The 24513-nt window shown below is 36.1% G+C and overlaps 1 protein-coding gene across 5 annotated transcripts in view; it reads left to right on the forward strand.

Moving 5' to 3' along the window:
* CACNA2D3 (calcium voltage-gated channel auxiliary subunit alpha2delta 3) overlaps positions 1–20486 on the forward strand; it is a 481484-nt gene extending 460998 nt beyond the window's left edge. For all 5 annotated transcript variants that reach the window (XM_071813168.1, XM_071813167.1, XM_065845555.2 and 2 more), the window contains 4 exons: positions 2702–2813; positions 18388–18500; positions 19123–19205; positions 20081–20486. In XM_071813168.1, the coding sequence (XP_071669269.1) occupies positions 2702–2813; positions 18388–18500; positions 19123–19205; positions 20081–20173 (401 nt within the window). In that variant the 3' untranslated portion in view covers positions 20174–20486. The remainder of the gene's footprint in view (positions 1–2701; positions 2814–18387; positions 18501–19122; positions 19206–20080) is intronic.
* Positions 20487–24513: the final 4027 nt, after the last annotated feature.

Genomic DNA, 24513 nt, shown 5'->3' on the forward strand with positions numbered 1-24513 from the left:
AATAAAGAGCTAACTTACAAAAGCAGTGCTTCTCAATTGGCTGTTTAATAGGCAAAGTGTGCTGCATGTTGTATACGGTATAATGGTCACATTCTTCAGTCTCATATTTGCAGATTTGCATATTCCTTAGCAAAGCAGGGGTTAAAATTACTGCTTTAGGCTTCCGTTTATATTTGCATTGCCTGGATACTAGGCTGTTTTTACACCGAAGTAATATTCTGTCTGAAGTTAAAGGTATCAGGAAAATGGAGCATACTGATGCCCTGGAATATTCCAACATCTGCTGTAGTAAGAAGATACTGGAGCTCTTCTAGCAGAAAGGTCTATCTTGGAGCAACTGGAAAGCACGTCAGGCTACTGCCTAACGTGTTGTAAATGTTATGTAGGGACAAGGGGAGGCTGAGATGAGTGTCTGCTGGAGGTGAAGATTTGATAAGTACCTTCTGGAGATTTAGGTTCATTCACTAAGTGTAGCCTTTCCCATGCTAATTTAAAAGCTACACTGCATCGCAACATTGAAGGCAATTCTTTTGTTACATGACATGAAACAGCCAGTGGTACTTGCATTACATATCAGTGAAAATATCCTTTACAGACAGCATTTCTCCTTCATCTCATGAAAATGAATATCTGTTTTGTATTTTAAACATGTACTAACTACAGAAGACAGGAATTAATACCTTGCAACCTTTATTTTCTTGAAGACAAAACTATCATTACAGCACCTTGACAGACACGTGTAATTGAGGGATTTTCATTCATGTTTTAGTTGAAAGTGAAGTTTTAACTATGTAATTCACTTTATCCATTTCTCTGATGAGTAAGAGTGTTGAAAATACCCCTTCATCATGCTCATTGGAATGTCATCATTTCTATGGTATTGCTTGCCCAATTCAAATTTAGTTACGTAGCAAGTGACAGTTGTTTAGAAACCAACATATGATAGTAGAGCAAAAGCAATTGAGATTTCACAAGAGAGCAAAGCATGTTCTTAGGTATGTTTTTCTGTAGATGTGACATTATCACTAGGAGTTGTAATAATTATGAGTGCACTTCACTAAATTAAAAATAATGATCTTGCACCTTTTTTTTTTTTTTTTACTTAACAATGCTTAATGAAGCTCAGAAAAAACCTAATCTCTTCTAATGACACATTGCTTGCTGCTCTAATTGTGACATTAGTAGAACACCACATATTACAGAGATCCTAGAGGGTCCCCATATACCTGCCAATTTACTAAACCCTGCACAAGGTCTTGTAATCTCAATCACATTGTAAATGAGAGAAAAGAAACTGATGTCCTAAACCTTGGGCAACCCCATAATCTTCTGGACTCTATCGAGGTGCTGGAAATCTGAGACCCATGGATCTCTAGCAGTGTCTTTGTTACACAAGCCATATGTTGATACAAGTGAGGGTAGACCCAAAATACATGTGATAAATTTCAGTCATTCTTGGCAACAGATAAGGAGAACAGAAGAGAAAGGGTGAAGGTGCAGTAGAGCTAGTCAGACAATTCCTAAGAAAATGCTAAATTGTAAAATATGTCACAACTATAGTGAAAATATCAGAAGTAACAAAACTTTTCTGACCCAACTTTAGTATCTTCCTTGAGATCTGTGCATTTCAGGGAATATTTTAAAATTATATACAAAAATTATGAACAGTTCAGAAATGCATGTCCTAGTGAGTGATTGTAAATGCAGTTTTGTTTATTCCCCTGGCACTGTGCGATAGATACTCCACTGGCTCTGAAACAGATTATCTTGAATGGAAGATCTGTTGAGTCCAAGAGCCTGTTCAGTGTAATCTATTTTTGTCATGCCTCGTCTTGTTTTCTCACTTAGCAATTAGTTTAAGATAGGCTTAACATTCATGCTGATATGCAAGTGTACCTCTGTGTTAAGGAAGAATGAAGGGGTGGGGAGGAAAAAGAAAGGGAATGAGGGAGAGACATCGTCCAACAGATACATCAGCGTGAAAATCAGAAGAGCTACCTTCAGTTCCCAGCTTTACTGCTGTCCTGTAGTTTGACCTTGAACCAGTCTCACTGCTCCCTGGTACCTCAGTTTCCCAGTCTGTAAGATGTAAATAGTGATGCTTTATTTTCCCTTGCACTGCAAGGGCTTCAGATTAAAAGTGTTACGCAGTCTTAATTATTACTATTTTAGGAGCAGACAGGAAGCATTAGTTCTGGGCCAAGTAACACTTCTGCCCCTCACCCACAGAGTTATTCTAACTGATGAAATTCTGCAAAGATCCCCAAGCTGTAATCCAAAAACTGTTTCGGCTTCAGTAAAATGTACCACAAATTAGTTGTCAGATAAATGTAACCCCCCATATATAATCATTAGAGGTGCACAGCATCACTGAAATCAAAACAGTAAGTCCGTTTTGAATTTGCAGAGAAAAAAATACAAACTTGTGCATAAATGTAAAGTAGGCTGGTAATGGCTAAACCATGAATAACTACTTTAAAAGTTATGTCTTCCAAAATTACATTCCATGGATAAACTTTTTTTTTTTTTTTTAATTGAAAAAATAGTGTTATGCACTGCCTAGGAAATCTCACAGGGTGGCAGAAGCTGAGTAATGTTTCCGTTTTCTGAGAGCTCTGTAATGCAGCATCTCATGTTGTTCAGAATTTTGCGTGCTATTCTTCCCATGTTAACATCAAGATATTTTTTCTTGTGCCTATAGCGCAGAGGTTGAAACAAACCCTAGAGCCCTGTGATACTGAATATCCAGCTTTTGTTTCTGAACGCACTATAAAGGAGACCACGGGGAATATTGCTTGCGATGACTGTTTCAAGTAAGCCCTTTCAATTTTTTTTTTTTATACAACTGTTTGTGACAAAGCAGTAAAACTGATTTATTCAAGGTTATGTTGAAAAATGTACAAGTCTGTTATATCTTATGTAATGACCTCTGTCAGGGTGTCATTTCTCTTATTACAGAGATCCTTTAAAAGTTCGATTCTCTTAAATTAAAGTAGTGTCTCTATTTTCTACCAAAAAATGTAAAACCAGTAGAGTTTTATGCTAACTTCAAATAATAGTGAATATTTTAAGACTTTTCTTGGACACAGGCAGCATTCTAATGGAATATTCGGTGAAGATTTAGATACAAAAATGTTAGTGCTACTAGTTCTCTTATACCAGAATGAAATCCTGCTGGATAGGTTAGAAGTTCCCTTATGGTACTATGGGATTCGGTTGTTCTACTTGAATGCCAAACAGTGTTTCCTTCTTAGAATTGTGAGGCTGAAAGTGTGTGAGAGGATTAAATCTATCCTCCAAACTTTCAGCGTTGGGAAGCTGGGTTTGTAGTAATGAATCTCACATGTCAGTGCTGCAACTGTGTCAGTTCTACCAGTGTTACTGTAAGTGGTCGCTCTTGGGGTTAAAGGAAAACTTCAGTCTGGATTTTCACCTTCATACTGAAAATGTATTTTCTCTGCATTTAGTGCGTATATGCAGTGATGTTTTTATTATAGTTATGGTACACTGTAATTGAAGAATTACACAGGTGGTGTTTATGCAAATTTCTGTACTTCAGTAAGTCTCTTAATTGGCTGTCCTTTATACTGAGAAGTCATCATCACAAAGGAGATGAGTATTTACAGTCATAATTTATTTATCGATATAAATGACAAGAAGAATGTATAAGTCAAACAAAAATTGTTACAACTCTCCCTTTCCAGACTAAATCAATATGTGATTAGCAAATAAAGGTGACTTCTCTTTGAAGCCAATAGTTGTGCTTCTGGACTTGCTTCTGAATTTTCCCCTTGGTATCTTAATTGTTTTAAAACAGGAAATAGGAGTAAATACACTGGAGATTTATTTTGTGTACTAATATACACCTTTAATTTGCTGCTGACCAACTTTTAATTATAAGGAATGTATTAATGTCTACTATGAATAATCATTTTTATATGGCTTTGTGGGATAGAAGTATGAAAGTGCTTTGTAAATCGATTCTAAGGAGCCCTTTAAGTGTAACAATAGGTCCCACTGCCTCAAAAGTACAAACTCAACAGAATCAAGCCGTGACTTTTCCACTTGACATATCAAATACAATCTACGTTACATTGCTGTGAGTGCTTCATGCCAGCACTGTAGAATTCAAGCAGCCTTACTTTATGATCATTTTGCAGAAGATTGCTGACAAGTTGTGCAACAAATTATCACACATCTCTTATGTTTAAATATTGCAAACAGGCATGGTTCCATGAAAAGATTAATTTAACAGGACCAGGTTTTCTCAAAGGAATGAAGATTTGAGTCTGTCTTCTTAGGTAACTTCAGGTCAAAGGAAATAGCTTTCAAAAATAACACAATTCTGCAATACTTGGACAGGACTGAGTTGGAAACTGAGTTTAGCGAAAATTATAGTATTTCAAAAATAATGCGCTAAGATCTTTTTCATAGAAAAACATTTTGTGTTCCGCAGTGGAACAAAAAAATAAAAGAAAACCCTGTAAGTTGCAAACTGATCTCAAGGCACCCATTATTTTTCTCCACAAGCAACGGCAAAACCTAAAGAAATAATCCAGAAGAACTATTAGATTCTCATGGGAAAGTTCTTCGTTATACCGTTTACCCACTGTCATTAGCAATCTACAAATTGCATCTAAGATTGCAGACTGCACTGGATTCCAAATATTTTTGTTATAACCCAGGACACTTTCCCGCAGAACAGCTAAGGAATTTGACCCAAAGTCCTTTGTAGACCTACATCTTCTGACCCAGTTTTCTGTTTCATGGTCTCAGTACCAATAAATATTTTTACAAGCAAGTGTATTGCTTAATACTTGTAATTTAAGAATGATGGGCTCAAGCAGACAGAATTAAGGTTCACCCTTATATGCAGTGAGTTTTGAACTGACGCTATGTTCAGTCTTAAATCTGCATGGCATCTGTTGCATACTGGGCTTTTGATTCAGATCCCGTTGAGTCACTGGGACTATTTTGTGTCCTTCTTGGATCCAGTTATAGATTAATCTGTTTGGGAAATATACTTGCAAATATTGATTACAAATAGAAAAATGTATTTATAAATATTTAGCCGAATATGCATGCATTCTACTATTGCAAACTTATTTGAAAGACAGTGGAAAATTCAGTATATTGTGAACACGTTTGCAAACAAGTTGTGCAAATACTCTACTGCAAGAAAATTTGTGTCCCAACTTACTCGTTTAAGCCCCTATCTTTTGTTCCCACAGTGTCAAGCACTACTCTACAGCCCTTGTCAGGAAAAGGAGACTAAAAGCAGTCTCTTAGTAGAAGCAAAAATGATGACTGATGTTAATTGAAACCATATAATGTTACTTAGATAAGACATTTTGGAGCACAAATACTGTGTTATTGCTAACAAAGTCACAGTCGTAGTCAACAAGGTCACAGAGTGACAGAGTCTCAGTCTTGTTCCATACTGGGTGTGCTGTTACTGGCCTTAGAGAAACACTCTGCACTTCACAGTTACCAAGGGGAACAGTTATTAACTGTAGTTATGAAAACTAAGACTTGTTCTCAAAAATCATTCCAATCATAATTTTTAATCATGGGTGCTTGGATTCAAATCAAAATATCCTCACAAATAAATCACACAGTAGAAAGGACTACATGCTAATTACTTTTTAAATATCTGGCTCACCTTTTCAGCCACATCTGAAAACTTCATCAATAGTTCGGCACCTGTACATTTAAGCAGACTTTGAGTCAGATGGTAAAAGTATACAGCCATACAAAATACACTCTCTGCATGTAAACCTATATTTTGCTTTCAAAAATTAAATGCTACTTTGAGATAATTTGCAATGTTTAAAAACAACTTTCAAAAATATAGGTTTTATTAAGAAAGCAGGAGCCTAAAAGAAAGTAAGAATTAACATAAGAATGTCATTAGGGTCAGGGTTTGGCTGTCCCACTCCATAATTTGTTGTTATTCAATATCCCAACGATTATTAAATTAATCTGTTATTTAAACAGCAATCAAAAACAAGTCAACCCATATTTTTAAGCACTGTCAACAAGAGAGAAAAACTGGGATTTTAAAAAAATTTGAAATGCTTTCATATTTTCCAGTAAGCTCTTCCCTTTTATAGTGAAAACTGGAAAAAAAAAAAAAAGCAGCAGCATTTCTGCAAACTGAGATCGTAGATTGTGAGCAGTTCTATGGTAGCTTCAATGTTGGAAATAGTTAATTGCTAAAGAGAAACATTTTTTTTTGGTCAATGTTGACTGCACTCCTGTTGAGTCAGAACTAGACTAATGCCAAATGCACTTGATATGGGTTTGAAAGGTCTTGTGCTGCTCAGAGATGTGTTCTTGATTAGACATTAAATTTGAAGTCTTTGGCTAAATAAGCATCTCAATGCTGTTTGCAGTTTTATGAGGTATTGCCCCAATATGTTGGCCAATTTTTAATACAAGTAAGTATGTCAACCAAAGTTCTTCAGCAGTTCTCACTGGCTACATTACCAGGTTTTGTTTCTGGTCATCTCAACATTGCAAAGTTTAATTGCTGATACTTTAAAAGCACTAAAACTACCTAAGAAAACCATCCTTAGAAAGACAAATTTGATGGAAAGGATAATGGCTGTTATGATATTTGACCACTCATCTGTTCATAGAACAAATAAACAAAACATTTCTCTAATTGCAGAACTTGGTTTTGCCTGAAAAATTGGGTGTTTTCATTTAGCTTCATTTAGGAAAATTCCATTAATTTCAGCCTTAACTTGGGCTGCTATGAGTGTGGGTATAGATATTCTGACTATGGGTATATTCATCTGGCTATTTTTGTATTAATTATGTATTTTAAAATTTCAAAGTAACTGAGTGCATAGTTGCCATATTTGCATGTTCAACTGTAGAAACTGTAGGTGTACAAGTCAGGCAGCAGTTGCACAGTCAAATGCTTAAAAATCTGCCCTTTTAACCTCTTCTGCTCATGCGTGATGACATACTGGACTGGACACAGATCAAAATGTGGGCTTACTTCCAGTGACCCAGGGAGAAAAGCCCCCTTTTGTTTTAATTGCAGTACTCATGGGTCCACAAGGTCAATACCAAAAACCTAAAGAAATTGTTTTGTTCCCAGTTGCTTCTTTGTGCACAGTCTTAAGACAAAAAATAAAGAGAAAAGTAAATATGAGAAAGCCATAGTTTCACTAGGGAAGCAAGGAAGTACGTAGCTACAATCATCCTAACCCTGGGAAAGACTTATGTGCGTGTTTTAATCATGCAAGATGAATGTAAGAGTTCCCTTTACGTTCTTGTATATCACATGCAAATTACCTGCTAAATTGATAGGAACTACTGATTTCATTGAACACTGTCTACTATGTTATATCCTTGGCCCGTTGGAGTGTTAGTAACCAGACAATTACTTGACAGGGAAAATCATTAAAAAACCAAATGCCTTCTCTTTCTTTCTTATAGACTGGGCATGGAGTACTGTTCATTGTCAATAAAAAAAGGTTAATCTCAGTGGAATTATAGTCCAGGATGGCACTGAACCCTTCATGTGGATTTATAAAGACAAAGTTCAGACTTGTCCACTGAATGGACTTATTTGGCAGTGACAGATAAATAACAGTCCAAATTAGATTCAGATTGTTCAGGGTATGAGTATATTACTGTCAGGAACAGTGAAATCTGCAGACATTAAAATGGTAATGGTTTTTAAAAATAGCTTAATCTTGAGACATACCACCATTTGCTAAAATATTTCTGCATTTCTTTCTCAGTAGAAGCTGGTCAAACTGCTGTACTTGATCGTGTTTAAAATGCGTAAATAAATACATGGTTCAATTTCCCATGAAATAAATAATCATTTGCCCTTTCAGACATAGTTAGTTTACTTCTAAACAAATCAGCTTACCACATAAAACAAGCAAAGCATGAAGACCCGATTTCTTCTCATTTGGAGCTCTATCTATGTACATCAGAATACCCCTGTAGATTTTCTGGAGTAATTTGGGCAGTAAATTGCAATCGGTCTTCTAGAAGACATTTTGGGTTGAATTCATTTTACTGTATCCATCTTATAGGGCCCTGAAGAAAACCAAATATTCTATGTATTTCAGCATACTTTGCTTAGAGTGTGTGTGTGTACATGCTTGCTTTTTCAGCAACCATGATAAGTACCCATCTGACACTGTGCATATAAATGGTTTGACCTGTGCCCGTGTTGAGTCACAAGCTACAGTCAAACCGCTCACTGCTGGCCTGGGTGGTGTTGAACGCTTGATCGCTGAGAGCTTGCTCAGGTGTGTGTGCAAGTCAAGGAGCACTTTGAAGAGAAACTCCGTGTTTTGTGTACCCAGGAGTTAATTTTTGAAGTCTCAAGAATCAAAATCTTAGTCTATAGAGTCATCTTGCATCTCTGTTTTGAAAACTGGGCCTTCCAGATTTGCAGAACACTTATGAGTGTGGCAACAGTTATATTGGTAGCAACAGCAGTAGTGGTAGAAACGTACAGTAGCCAAAACCCCAAAACTCTGGAAGATTCCAAAAGATTTTTCCCCTTCTCGTTCCTTGTAAAAAGTATCAAATTATGCAATTTAAACTGCTAGAATTATTCGTTAAAAGTCTTCATACTTAGTTTGAAACCCTATATTGTGTGTTACCCACACATCTCCAATTGTATGCTGAGTAACTTCCTCTTCACTCCAAAGACAACAGTGATTATAATGTTTGTCATGCAGGTGCAATTTAAAGTCACTGTATGGTCAATTTAATTCTACCCTTTGATAATGCATATTTTGAATGACAAGTTCCGGAAATGCTGTAAATTACTATTTTCATTTATGGAAATAGGTATATGAAATAATAGGGCAAGACATATATAAGTTACCAGACAGGTCTGTGCCTGTCAATTATTAGCTTAACAATCCTTTGGACAGTTTTCAAGGGTTTTTTTGTTTGCCACCACCCCTCACCCCCTTTTTTTTTTCTTCTTTCTTTTAAATATACAAAGATTTTCGATAAACTTTTTTTTTTTTCAGAACTTTTTTAGTCTGCTTGTTGAATTCAGGAGTATCATAGATGCTTATACACAGAATGCCCTGTTACACTGAAAATAGTCTTCAATTATTATTCTCAGTTTCTATGTCAGAGTGTTCCCCAAAAAATCAGAACCTTGGAATTTGTTTATTTAGTTGGCAAAACCATGCAAATCTGTATTCGGATTCTGTCTCTCAATTTACTTGGCACTGTAATCATCATAAAAATGCTAGAGAATGTAAGAATCACTATTGTTCAAAGGAGAAAATGTGTATTTAATGTAAAAAACAATTCTGACCATAGTAACCTTTTTCAAAGGGCATTTTTAATGGCAGGGAATATATATCGATTGAGAGGGGGCCTGTGTAGAAGGAAGAGAAAGATAAGGAAATATAGAATGGTCTTTTCCTGACAGATGTGTGCAAATTTTTCATTAGGAGACTTCATAGCACTGACCATATGTTCCATCTGTAAGTACTGGAGTACCATGGGTCAGCTTCCTAGCAATTTCGTCTATTAATGTTGTCATTAGTTTCTCTGTAGATTTTTTACGTCTTCCAAATCAGCCTAGAGCTGAACTGCTTGAGAAGTTTATAAATAAAATTTCTGAATGAGAAGGTGGTGATCTCCACCCATTCACTGTTCATAGTTAAACTCAGTAGTGCTATAAAATTTAAATATTGCCATTACTTAAAAGTTAACATAATTTTACTTTTTAAACAAGCTGTCACAAATATTAACCAAATGATAGATAGTAGCTGACACAATGAAAAGATGCTTTGTAATGACAGGAGATTTAAGAAGCTATATGAATGTCATAAAATCTTGAGCTCACTTGAAATATGTGTATATATATATATATATCTCAAAGATGGCTTGGAATAAAAAAAAATATTAAATGTGGAAAACAATACAGTGAATTTTCAAAGCTGGGCACACTTGTGAAGAATTGCTATCAGTAGGCAATTCATTTTATTTTATAATGTGTTCATGTTATATTATATTCCTATTGATGAGAAACAATGCAAACGTGACTTAAGCATCTGTACATTTAGCACTTCACTTTATAAATTATTTGAGAGCTTAATAGATATTTAATAACCTCTAACTTGGAAGAACAACATGATTCTTCAAATTTGAGTGCCACACAGGGAATATTTATGTACTACCTAAAATATTACACAGTTTTAACTAGCTATGTAGAAGATAACATGCAGTGTACTTAATTCTTTCAGATGTGGTCTTCTCAATCATTGCTGAAGTTTATATTTACAGAAATAAATTAACAACATCCTTGCAAAGCAGACTGAGGGCACATCCAATGACCATTTCAGTTCTAGGATTTATTACATTTCTGATGTGGCTCTCCTGATCATCCCTGCTTTTTATATTCCAGTTTGTGTTGCATAGCTCTTTACTAGAGCCATATCACCTTTGTAGAGTGCACTAGACCTAAATCTGTGGAAAAGAACAGTTACCAACTCATGAAATTCAAAGTTACTTTTACAGTGTCAAGTGGTACTTGTGAGCCTTCCTAAATCAGAGGAAAACAACTGGCTTTTTAATCTTTAAATTATATTTAGAATCTTGCTTGGACATCATCTAATATTTTAAAATCATTATCTGAGATGTCTGTCAATACAACCTGCAGCTACTTAAGAAGGGCTGAAAAAACTCTGCTAAAAACACATTGGCTGCCATGCTGTAGTAGAACTGCGTTTTCCAGTCTGGATAACTTCTCTGACCTCCTGATCATCATTTTTCTAACCATGAGCTACTGTGAAAAAGCAAAATCCAGGGTTTAGGAGGCCTCTAATGTGATTTCCTTTGTGCCAATTACTGTGTGTCCTCTGTTGTTCATGGTGAGCAGTTTGTCCTAGAATTAGATTCCCACTCTGCCTATGAAGACCCACTTATGCCACACTCTCAACTCAAGTTTGTTTAGGGTATGAACTTTGACTCAAATTTAAAGTTTGTGGGATTTCTGAGCTTGGTTTCTTTGCAAAAACAATCTAGAACTCTCCATTATCTTAACATTCTCCTAAGAGTGGGCAGCTGGACTAGAAAGCTTAGGAGCATTGTCAAATTCCTCATTACACAAAGTTCTTTTTTCATCCTAAGTTCTGTATATTCAAACCTTTTGAATGTCTGAAGCATTTCTAATATGCAGTTGGTAAGGTAATCTTATCTGAGCATCAGTTATCTGAGAAAGCATCCCCTGATTGCTAATGAAAGAGGAAAGGCACTTCTGGGCTTTCCTATCTGATATAAAGTGGTTACCAACCATGCCACAGTTCTCCAGGGTTGCAAGCCTTCAGCAAACACAGGAACATTGAGGATGATATTATTCATTTAAATCCTTCTTTCTAAACTTTGCTTTGAGTAGGTATGTTTATACTGACACCAAATTGTGCTGAAGTTCAGTCAGGCTATATGTGGTAGCAATATTTTGCTAGCATGGGGTCAGATTGCAGGCCTGAGGCTGAGAGTGTATCCGTCTCTTTTTATACGAGAGAACCACTAGCTGCTTTTTTTGCTCCAGCTCTCAGAAATGTTGTTATTGGCATATATGTTATTTTTATAAATTGCATTAAAGATACTCCATTCTTTAATCATAATTTATTTGAAAAAAACCCAAGTAGCCCTATTGGACTATGATATAAACATTTCATTCATTCATTTAAAAAATGTGATAAGTGAGAGAAATGTGGGTTGAAAATGTAGCCAGCAGCCTGGAAAACACATGATAGGACTTGGGAAACAGCACAGCGGATATCTGCACTTCAGCTGAATGCTCAAAGTTTGTTCCAGACCATTAAGGTTGAACGTTTGCAACCAACAGTTATGTGAGTAACACATGTTTGATTGCAGAATGCACAATATTTTCCGTTTACTGTACCCTGGTGCTGGCATGTTTTTTCTCTCTCTGAAAAATAGGAAAGATCAAATTTGACAGATTTGAAATGTAATCTCAAAGTAATGACTAATCTTAATCCAAAATACTCAAACCTCATTAATGCAAGTTTGCACTCAAAAAATATGTTGAAACTCCTGGAGGCAAATGGCTGAATTTACAGAGATGCACAAGCATCAGAGGGCCCAGTGGGGGCTGAGTTGGGTACCATGGAAATTCAGACTGTTTTTTCACATCTTTGTGCACGTGTTTAGGTTGCCAATTTTAAAATATTGCCCTCGGTTTATTTCAGTTCAAACTACTCACAGTTAAATTATTCCATGGTTTGTAGGATTCATCTGCGTGGGCAAAACAACTGGTAGCTAAACAGATCTTTTCTATTGCCCCCTTAAAATTATTGATATAAATATGTATGTGTGGGAGTGTCATATGCTAATAAAACCATGAAATATTACTCTAGATATAATGTGAATGTGAGTGTCACAGTCATCACCATAATATTAAACAAAACATTAAAATTAAACATTAAAGTGTTCCAATGGTTATTACAGAAACAAATGAAAAAATACACATGTGGATGTTTTTCCCCTTGAATCAGGCTCTTGTACATGAAATTAAAGTTGAATCTGAACAGCAATTTAAATGTTTATAGCATTAAAATCCCACCTAAGCCACGTGTTTATCATGACACATACTCTCCTGCATAGCATCTGTTGACATGTGTTCAGATATAATCGCAGCATATTTTTGTAAAATTTTAAAAAATAAAAAATATTGTGAAATACACCATATAGATCAATAATACTTACTAATAAGTATGGTTTAAAGCAAAGCAAAATAATAGAGTATTTCTATGATTAAAAACTTAAGTTTTAACACACAGCATTGATTTTAAATGAGTTGAATTGCTTTCAGTGTTGGTGCTGTACTCAACTCACCCCCAAATTACAAATATCTTCCATTCTGCAGGATATTGGGAAGATATTTTCTCTAAATTTTTTTACTCCATACACGTAGTCTTATCCTGTGAATATCTTCAAAGTTCCATGTTGCGTGTCATTTATTTTGTTCCCTCCAACACTTTCCAATCTTTGCAACTGTCTGAAGAAAGAAGGGGGAAATCAATCAATCTGAAAATCAGGGATTTCTGAATGCTGTTATGATTAGAATGTATATTATCAATATGTTTCCTTAACATTGGCTGTGTCTGGGACTATGTAAGTGGCTGCTTCTTAGTAGGAAAGCCTCAGGTCTGTGGTCAGTTTGCATCCTGTCCAAAAATTAACATTGATGGACAGGAAATATAGATTATTTCTCCTGTGTGGAAGCATAGAGACTAAGCTCTTTAACACTAGTATCAATTTCCTTTAATAGCAGGCATTATTGTCAAATAGTAGAGAGTAAACAACTTAAAGGTTAAGTTTGCTTAACTGGAAAGGACACGTCTCTTGCATGTTTGAAATGGAATTACCTTAGCTTTGCCCTTATTGATCCAGCTGCGTTAGGAAAGCTGAAGCCAGCAGCATTTCAGAGACATGATGTTAAGTCTACCACAGACAGAGTTTGCAACTTATCATTCAGGTAGTTGCAGTGAAGCGATGACCTGAATTAGACAAGGAAATAAGTGACTTAAAGAAGGGTACAATCTTCAAGTTGGCCAGTGAACTGGTGGTCTTACCTCAGGAGATAGAGCAGCTTCATGACTACAGCAGCCAGGAAGAAAAAGGGTCTAGCTCTTCCTTGCTACAGTTGTCCTGTTTTAATCAATGTGGGACATGTTCTGAAATCCCAAAGTGAACAGACTTCAGAGGCCCCACAACAAAGCCATCTGCTGCAGCAACTGATAACCTTCTTCCCTCTGCCCCTTTCCCACAGGCCACCAACACTGCTTGTCCTCTCCTCCCTGACCTTTCCCTCCATCTTAGTGGAGGGCATGTAACCTGAGTTACATGTGTGAAGGCAGCTGGTGTGACTACCCTCCAAGATTTGCATTACAATCCTATTATGATGCTTTCCAAATCATAAATTATCTTAAGAAATTAGAAAGAACTGGTTGTCTGTTGGAAGAATAATTTAGCCACCAGACACACATTAAAAGTGTGCTTTCCCATCATGCCTTCATAAGCATGACTGTAGCAAATATAATTATGATTGCAGAAATACTTGAATTCTCAGTCTTTTCTTGTTTTATTCCACAACAAAAAAATAATTTTCAAGCAACATACTAATAAATACTTGCATTTTTGAGCAAATATTTACTATTTCCAAGTAAAACATGAAGCTCTTGATTTTTTTCAAGGTTAATTTGTATGATACTTGTGCAGCTGTTTTTATCTGGGCCAATACAGAAATAGGTAAGAAAGGAACAGGTAGAGTATGTGCAACATGAGAAAAGTGTTGTGTAATGCTCTGACTCAAAGACTTTCTTACAGATTTACTCTCTGTTCTTATTTTTTCTTCGTTAACAAAATAGTTAGTCATGACTAGATTTTCTTCTTTCTTCTCTCTCTACCCCTTTCAAATATTAAATTTCTTCCTTCCTCTCCTTCCCTGCAAAGTGAAGAAGAGGTTTGTGTTCACGTCTGTTTTAAGCCTCTGAACCCGCACATCAAATAAACCAAATGAGTTCCTCAGTGGATGAAAGATGGAGAAGAAATTATTAATAAGGCTCTTACTGACTCAATGTGGCTTCAACTTAACAGGAACCCCAACAGTTTATTACATTTTATGTATGGAGACATATGCAAGGCTTTTTCTGTGCTGTTGCTGTCGAATGATGGTGATGATAGTGGTGTAAAGGGAAAAGGTTCAAATCAAAAGATTTTCATTACTTAACAGAAAAAGACATTTACCCTTTAAGCATGAAACATTCTCCATAAATATTAAACATAGGCTATTAAACATTCTTTTGATTGTTACACCAGCAATTAAGTTCAATGAAAACTGTTCCTGTGTCACTGGAAGTTGGCTCCCATACTGCCAGTGACACGAATGACAGCCTAAGCCAGCAGGTGTTCAGAAATGCTTATTGTAATATAAACTTTAGAGACTCACAGTGGAGCTCACTCAAAAGACAAGACCATTTTCATTACTTTGTCAGCAACTTTATTTCCCACTGCAGTCATGGAAGCTGTTTTGCTAGAGGTTTTTCTCCCTTGCAACTGAATCTTGGCATATGCAATGAAACATTTTCGTGGAATATTTCAGTATTTGAAAGCCTTTGTTCTGATTGTGTTTATGCACCTTTTGTTTTCTGTGAATGTTCAGTTCCTGAGACTTACTGGCATGAACATTCACTCAAAATGAATTTCAAAGATGCATGTCCATGTCACCATGGAAACTGAAAGCTGAATTCACACAGAAGACCTGCTGCTGGGATGATTGTCTGCTTTATCCAATTTGAGCACAGAAGCAGTGCCACGTGAATTATCCAGATAGTCAGAGAGCAACTGCAGTGGTCATGACTGGCAGAAACTACTTTGCTATTGATCAAGTGAGGGTAAGAATACCTCATGACTGCAAAATGATCTTAAATTACAGCAGCTGAAAGAAGTCTAATTTGCTTGTGCTCGTTCTATTAATAGACAAGAAAGCTAAATTGGACATGAATATTTTTTTGCCCTTCATTATTTGCTCAACTCCATCTGTCTTCAGTCCTCTGTCTTCACTTGTTGATATGTTAATCCTTTACCTGTGACCTCACAAGGCAATGGCTGTTGAGGACAGGCACTTGGCTTTACACCTTCATTGCAAGATTGTTTGACAATTTTGAAAGTGAAAGTGAAAACATTCATTTACTGCTTGAGGAAGATAACATTTTCTTCTGAATCTACCTCTAATATGGTGATTGAAAAGCTAGTTATTCCATTTGGCAGTGTATTAGTTAAGATATTATTATGCACTGTGGAAAAAATGCTGCAGTTAGACAAAAGTTTCATCTTTTTATGGCTTTTTAGACGATAGTCACATGTTCTGTGGCAGTCACCATAAGATTATACACTTAACAAACATCTGAATTAGGTAAACAGACTGTAGATTTACATGAATATTCAGTTCGCTAAACTGAACCAGTGTTATTAGTTGATATCTATAACATAAAACCCAAAGTAGAAAGGTCTTTTGACTTAACCTAATACATTGCTCTTTGCAGTTCCTTTAATCCATAATTTCCATCAACCCATGTATGTATTGTATTCTCCACATTACCAGATCTAGCAAGATTTTCTGTATCAGTTCCTACAAACCTTCATAGTTTTTGGCTATTTTGTCAGAGAAGCTATGTGGTAATTTGCTCAGCATCATAGTTCTGTAATGGAAGCTTTCTTCAGGGTACAAAAATTCCCTTTTTTTCATTCCAGCTAGGAGAAGTGGTAGAAAAATCTCCCATGTTTTTTTCTCTCTCTTCTTCGAGGAAGCAATAGCCCATACTGTCCAACCCTTATACCACCCCAGATAAGTGAATGAAAGAGGAAATGAAATGGGAAATGTGCCCATCTTTCATGAAATGGCACCTTTAAACCTGGATATGCGGCACATGGTTTCTCAGGGGCTTGGGTATTCACCTGGGTTCTGTGAAAAGGACCCATCACAAAAGGTACACCAGATGTACAACAGAAGGGTCATTACTGGCTTCTCATCAGAAAGAGAAGTGAATCATTTAGCATCTAGTTAATTGTTACATTTTATGCCCTTCAGGTCCTTTTCTGAGCTAGTCTTAAAGATAAAATAAATGTAAGTTTCAGATGCACTAAAGTCAAATAGTGCCAGTTTCTGGGAATAAAAGTAATATTTTTTTTTTCCTGTCCTTCAGGCTTTGATTTATTCATAACTGTTTTTAGAAATTCATGCAGTACAATTTTGATGTTATTGTCTGTTAAAGATTTTCCCTCCTTTCCTTTTATTGGCCCCATTTCTCCCACACACAAATCCACAAAGCCACAGATGCTCCATTACAATGATGTCAGTCTTGCTACATGCTCCAGCTGTTCGCTAGGTACATTTATAAAGTTCAGCCTTTTACATTATGCCATAAATGTATATTTCATGTATAAACATAAAGCTAACATATTGCAGATCACTCTAAGTGTAATTTTAGTGGAGGTTCAGTAAGTTTAAAAAATACTGAAAGTGTTTAATCTTTCCGTTGGCAACATTTTTATAGTAAGTTTTCCAAAGGTTTGTTGTTTTTTTTTTTTTTCTGAGGCTAGGTTTGATTATTCCCTGCCCCCTCCACTATTTCATCTTCTGTAATCTTTGGAAAAAGCAGGGAGTTATTTTAGTAAGACAATATGTATTTTAAATAAAGATGTCTAAGGAAAAATATGTTTCTCTCCACATCGTCTTGGTGTTCAAACCCTCACTTAATGTCCTGTACATCTACCAGTATACCACATTGAAAAACACCTAATTCCTGGAATTGCCAGATTTTGATGATATTCAATATGGTAGATATTCTGTTGGTATGATATATACATTCTGACAGTTTATTTTAAAAAATTATTAAGAATTGGGTCTGAGCCTTGAAGTGTTTCTTTGTATTGTGGCCTGAATTTCCAAGAAAAGGCTAAACAGTGCCTGTTTGGCTATGCCTCCTCCCCCCCTTCTACTTGGTATGTGCTTAGGAGTTCAGCTCATTGTAACTATGTGGATCATTGAATAGTGTCCACAGGCTCCTTCCCTGGTCTCCCCTGGGTGCTTTCCTTCTTATAAGCAATGTCTTTATTTCTCACTCTCCTTTTGAGTTGCCTGCTTTGTCTTAATTTGAATGTGGTGCTGAGTTATGACCATATTTGCACCATATAGGCATCATTATTCTAAAATAAATCTCCTCGCTTAGGAAGATTTTGAAGCTTAATCTCTGTTTTGTTGGCTCAGTAATAAAATTACTCTCAAGAGGACAGATGAAAGCTGAGATCTTTCTCAGTAGTTCTTGTTGCTTCAAGCAAGACCCAGAGTGAATAAATGCCTTAATGTGATTGTAGAGGCTAAAGTTTGAAACTGTGAGTTATCACATTGTGGCTGCAGAAGAACCTTCATTATATTTACAGATTGATTTCACATATACTCAAGAATTCCAGATCATAAATACATAGCTATATATTCCTAATAGAGCAGAGATTCAGTAGTGAAATCTGATAAACTCTGTGGTAATTCACTCGTGTCTCAGTCTCTGCATTAACGCATCAGCAGTGTGAGCCTGTCCATTCTGCTTCACCTGGGTACCTCTCAGCATCATGTGCATCTTGACATGGACAACCATATTCTGTGAACTGAGGGAAGCACTGCCCAAGGCCCTGTATTTCTACAGGCTGTGAAGATACATTATGGTATATGAAGTCAGTGATATTTGTGGCTATAGTAGAGATGTTGTTGACAAGTTAAAAAAACCCTAACAGAACCTCTTGCTCAGAAATGCAGATAATCTCACCATTATTTGTTTACTTTTTGATTTGCAGGTCTTTTGTTATCCAGCAAATCCCAAGCAGCAATCTCTTCATGGTGGTAGTAGATAATGAATGCTTCTGTGATTCTATCCCACCAATTACCATGGCACCAATAGAAATAAGGTATATCCTTTTATTTGCAAAGTTGTCAGAAAGATATTCAAGATGTAACTATTGAAAAATTTCCTATGATATACCACAACTTAAGAACACATCATTACCTATCATAAAGTGCTGGGGCTACTTGAAATAAGCCAGCTGAGAATGCATTCTTAGTTATTTTCAAGGAGATTTCTCCTTTTTTGAAACATGTAAAATTTCTTACAGTATAGAAATATTTTTATTTTAGTGTTGGACTGGAGTATTGAAAAATGTTTCAGAATCCTGCTTTCCAAAAATACAATAATATATCACTTGATTCTTAGTGTGGCACTGTTCTGTAGTTCAGATTTGTTTTTTCACATAAGTTGGAAGTTATCAAAAGTAGCCTGAAGTGTGCTTTTATTGTAGACTTATTATGGAAAGACAGATGAGCGGTGTAAGTGTAAATGATACTGTCCAAACTATGGATCACTGAGCAGAAAGCACTAGGGTTGCCTTCTTTTTCTTGTGTTGACCACATTGGGTTTGTGATGGAGAGGAACTGAAGGAGCTGAAAGATTTTCACTATATTCATTTCAAAACACTCACATAAACTCAGAACATTAAATGCAGTACTCAGAAGATATCTCCTTAACTGCCTTGTACATAATGAATCGCTTAAATGTGAACGTTTAAAATCTCAGAAGATAAGAAGACGCCCAGAATCTTGTCATGGATTTCACCCTGAGGTAAGTTTCTTCCTACTTTTCCTTTCTTTTAGACTCTGGTAGATGTTTTATTTCTTAAAAAAAAAAAAGAAAAAAACAAAAAACAAACAAACAAACAAAAAATCTTCTGAAGTGAAACATCAGGAAATATTCTGAACATTCAGAACATTATAGTAGGGCAAGTGAGTGGCATTGTAAATGCTGCAAATCTTCTTAGTACTCCTGTAGTCAATGTCTTGACTTGCTGCTTTTGTAGACTGTTTTGTATCTTAGAAGAGAATGTGGTAGGATGAGAGCACAGACTGGCAGCCAGGAATATCTGAGAAATTAGTCTGGCTTAAGCACTGACCACAAAATTCCTCATTAGAGATGGCTGGGAACTTGGTACTGTTAATGTTTTTTTCAGTAACTAGCTTCAGTATCTCAACTGTCATGCTCTAGTCATTATGTTTACACATAGTAGTGCTTGGGAGGGATCACTGCACATATTTACTACTCGGTGTTCTGCATAGTACTCTTATTTGTATGGTGCCAAGAAGATCTGATAGAGACTGGGAATGTGATTACAGTGGCTTGTACAGTATATGTTCATGGACACCACTTTACTCTGGAGTAACATACCTTCAATGGTGTAATGCAATGCAGAATGAGACCTATTATATGGCATGGAGGGAATGTTTAATGCTTTTTGATCATGCACACTTACAGTCTACAATTTAAACCTGTGTTAAAATGAAAATGTGTACCTGTATTACTTCCTGAGTGTATTTAGTTCATGGGTTTTGTTGTTTGCACCAGTCCTCTTCTGCATGTGTATTTTGGTAAATGACCATTTATCATAATTGAGTCTTATGGCTTGTATTTTTTTTTGTTTTTTTTTTAATTTGTTTTTTTAGGAAAATGCACGAGAATGTGGTGGTGTCTCAGGCCTTAGTGCTAAACCTCCTCTTGTTCTTCTTCCTCTGCTATTGACGATTTTCTCAAGGTGACATTGACTGATGTGTTCAATTGGCATGCTAATAAATGGATAAACTGTGATCTCAGAAATGGTGCAAGAAAGAAGAAATATAGTCAGAGCATCAGCATTTCATGATTTTAAACTGTTGGTGATATAAGTTCTTATAGATGTGTTGAAAAAAGATTTATCTTTTTACTTTGCAAGTCATGCAGATGTGAATTTGGCATATGGTAGTCATGATTCATCAAAAAAAAGGACTTGGTAGATAGAGGTTACCATTGCTTTTTCCCATTGAAAACAATTTAAAACTGTGTACTTTTTCAATAAAGTATATTAAAATCACAGTTTCAGAGTGTGTTTTAAGTATGATATATTCCATTAATTAATGATGTGGAGAGAATAAAATAAGTGGGAGATGTTTTATTGTGCTGTTAGGCTATTTCTGCAAAGATTCAGAGAAGAAAATGTGGAATTAGCTTTCAGAATAAGGCAGAAGAGTTTTCATTAACAAGTCAAGGAAACACATGTGCATGTATGAAGCTGAGCAGGTAATATGCTGTGCTGATTTATAGTGAAGGTTTGGTTTCTGGAAATAGCTATAAAACTTCTTGGCCACATTTAGAAAGTGAGCCAAAGCCTGATTAAAGCCTTTTCCCTAACTTGGGCAAGCTTTAGATTGATTTGTTTGTGGATGGCAAAATTAAATACTTCTCATCTGTTGTAGTTTGTGGGAAGTTATGTATAATAACCTATATAAGAGAATGATACTCTTCAGTTAGTGTTCTCCCCTATAGATGTCATGTCAGCTTGGAGAAGCTCATTAGGGGGAAACTCATAAGCAGAGAAAATTTGACTTACAACACATCTGCAACAGCAGAACTCATTATGGTTTTCATTGAGACTCACCCTCAGTGGGCAAGGATCAAGACCATTATTTTTTATTCTAGACTGTACGTTCTTTGTAAGGGAAATCAGAAGACAATTTAAGATTTATGAGTCTTTTAAAACCATATACTAAAAGGGATATTTATCCTACCCCTAGTATAATGAGTATATTCCTGTGGTCATTGGTAGGAATGTCCCTGCTGTGGATGTTTGCTGAAGATCTTGGTCTTTGAAGTATGTTAATCTCTCAGTTTATCTTTGGAGTTTTATGCAAAGTAGAATGCTACCAAGAGAATAATGTGACCTTCTAACAATATAATACATCAGATGGAAAATAAAATGCCACTCTTCTAAATCTGGTGCTTGAAGATTGCGCTTTCCTGTTTAGGAGTAAGTGTGCTTTTAGCATTAGATAAATGCTAAGCAGATTTTCTGTGTATCCTTGGTGAGAATGGGGAGCTAAGCCACTGAGAGGAGCTTTGTTTTAAGGAATGCTATCGAGCTTGTAAGAGGAAGAGCTGGTAAAATAAAATTTCCACTTCAATGCTCTAAGGGGTTCAAATGCACTGGTACTTCCTCTGGTTCTGAAACCATACAGATCTTTGTCTGGACTCACAATTTTCTTTTCCTCACCTTTTTTTGTGTTTTCCTGCAAACTTTTCTGTCCTTCCTTGTTGGTCTCAAAATCACTCACTATGGGAATAATTTTTCAGCTGACATTCAGTCGATCTGTTGTCCTAGCAACATGCTCCAGTTACTAAGCTAATTGGGAATTCAAGACATTTTCTACACTTGGACTAACACAGATATCCTGCAGTTCTTTGCTTCGTTTTTCTCTGAGAATTATTTCCCCTTACCCTCCATCATTCTCCCTAAACTTAATCTCAATAATTTATAAATAAGACATTTTAATTTCTGATTTTCCTTATGAGTTTCCAGAATGCACAACACTGCAGCCTCATAATGCTTTTGTATATCTGATGCTTGTTCTTTCTCAGTGCATATTAAATGGGAAATATTCATAAAGCAACACTGACCAGGTGATTTTTCCGTGTTAGCAAAAAGTGAAAAGAAAAATCTTTCTCATTAGAGCCATTGAAAAGCTATGCAAACAAATGCCTGTCCTGTCTGCTGTATAAATCATCATTACTCTTACAACGAAAAGGAATACATTAAGAGAGAAAATGTATTTCCGCTGAACCAAGATGACAATGCCTAATAACAATTTGTTGTTAATTTTGGAAGGAGGTGGACGGTTTTCTAATTAGAAAGGAGCCCAGGGAGTGGCAAGAGAGATTAAAATATTACAGTCTAAATTAATATTGTGAAAGATATTAAAATATGGGTATGTAAATTAATATCACTCAGAGAAACTTGACAGTTAATTTTCACACATTAAGACTAAGTTATAAAGCAGAACATATTGGTGTACACAAACAAGTTACTATGTAAAACAGAATAATCTAGGTATGTTGCTAAGTGTAAAAATCTTTTTTATGAATTGCCATTTCTTTGCAAATGAAGATGTCTTTCTGATTTTGTGTTTATGCAGTTTGAATTCAGGTTCATAAATCCAGTAGTTTAGGACAAATGGAGATGTTGCCTTGGGTTCAGATTTGTGGATCTTTGCCTATGCTGGTCCTCATATTCGGTTGAGTATGTTCAGCTGTTGACATTCATGTTCCTTTTTCTGAATTACAGACATAAATCATGAGTGCATGAAACAGATCAACAGTAGGCCAGTGATAATGCTGTGAGATCTCTATTTATTTGAACTAATTGGCTGCATCTATACTAGTAAAATGAGTGTGTCTGGAAACATTTCTTGGCACGGAGGCCAACTGGCTCAGAGTGGCATGTGTATGTGCCAGTAAGATCGCTCAGTCCCCAAAACAGAGTAGCTACAATGCGAACAGCCTACATCCAAATAGAAATGATAATTATGAATTCTATGGGACAGAGCTAGCTGACACGGACTGAAAGCATGCCAAGGGCTGTTTGAAACAGTTTTACAGAAAAACTGATCTCATTTCAATGCCTAGGAATGTTCCTGACTGTTGTGAAGTTTATCATTCTGTATGTCATCGTTAGCCCTGAAACACTGAGAAGGTGCAAAGATACTGTGAAGTGGGTCTGTGCTGTCGTACCATAACCTGTGGCAGGCCATGGAAGGTGTAATTAAATTTCATAACCTCACTAATCATAGGTGCTAATCCTCTCAAATCCTAAAAATAACACACAAGGTCTGATCTGAAGCCCAAAGTAGTCAATAGAAAAACATAGATGTATACATATACATATACATACATACAGCTGCATATATGTAAACTATATGCATGTTTAATAAACAGGAAATTTGTACATCATCTATATTTTTTATCTTCTGAAGCCAAATACAAGGAGAATCAGGACAACTGTAAATCTGTTTCCACAAAGCCAGAGGCATAGCTAAAAGTTTCAGATTCAGCAGGGCTTGGATTTTTTTTTTTCTTATTTTTACTCTCTTTGTTAATGGCATTGATTTTCAACTTATTAGCCCCAGCTGCCTCATCTTCCTTTAATCTTGATGCAGCAAAAGCTTTTGGGGGCTCAGGACTGGCCATGGACACACCATTTTCTAATGGCTTTGTGTGGGAAAACTGTCTGCCCATTAACTGTCAGTGCTGCAAACACTCCTTTAAAATCCTGTAAGCCAGAGTGCCTCAGGCAGGTTTCTGCAGCTGTGCTATCTCCTCTCATTGTTTTTGTGACACTGAGACTGCCTGACCCATTGCATTTTGCTGCCAGGGCCAATTCTGCAATATATATGCTAGACGAAACAGGTGGTTGCCTAGGGCAAGAAGATATTAAAAGCAGCAGTAATTGTTTCCTTGCTTCAAGAGACTGTTTCAGTTTTCTTCTGATAGCAAGAGCCTCAGAACAAGGCAATGGCCTGTTTAGCCCATTGGGTTCAGAAGGCAAGACAGAAATTTTGCTCAGAAGGTTTGTGGCTAGAAGACACCAGTTATTTCCATTTGTCTCCTGAGCCCTTTATGGCCTCTGAGGGCTTTCACATCTTGGGACTTTCTGTGTCTCAGAAATTCAAACTAGTGTAACTTTAGTGTAAATAAGCATTCACAAAGTGTAAGTTTTCTGCAGAAGAGTTCATCAAAATCTTGCACCTGTGAAAATATTATTTAATTTTCCTACTTGATTATTCTTTTCCCTGATCTGTCCAAGATACTTCTATTAGTATGTTTCTTACTTCTTGTCCAAGTTCTTCCCCATGGTTCTGAAGGTTTCCAGTATGTATTTAGCTGACTTGTACTCCCTCTGACAGGTGCATCTCCCATGTGTCTTCTGAGAGAGATATGGTTCCCATATACAGAATCTTCAGAAGATCTCACTGGACTTTATCAGAATCCAGTCTGAAGGCAATTTTCTTCTCTCTCATCTTTAGCCTTTGGCTATTTGGTTTAGACAATATTTCTTCCAATATAATATTAT

Source organism: Patagioenas fasciata, chromosome 10 (genome assembly GCF_037038585.1).
Source record: "Patagioenas fasciata isolate bPatFas1 chromosome 10, bPatFas1.hap1, whole genome shotgun sequence".
NCBI classification, from domain to species: domain Eukaryota; kingdom Metazoa; phylum Chordata; class Aves; order Columbiformes; family Columbidae; genus Patagioenas; species Patagioenas fasciata.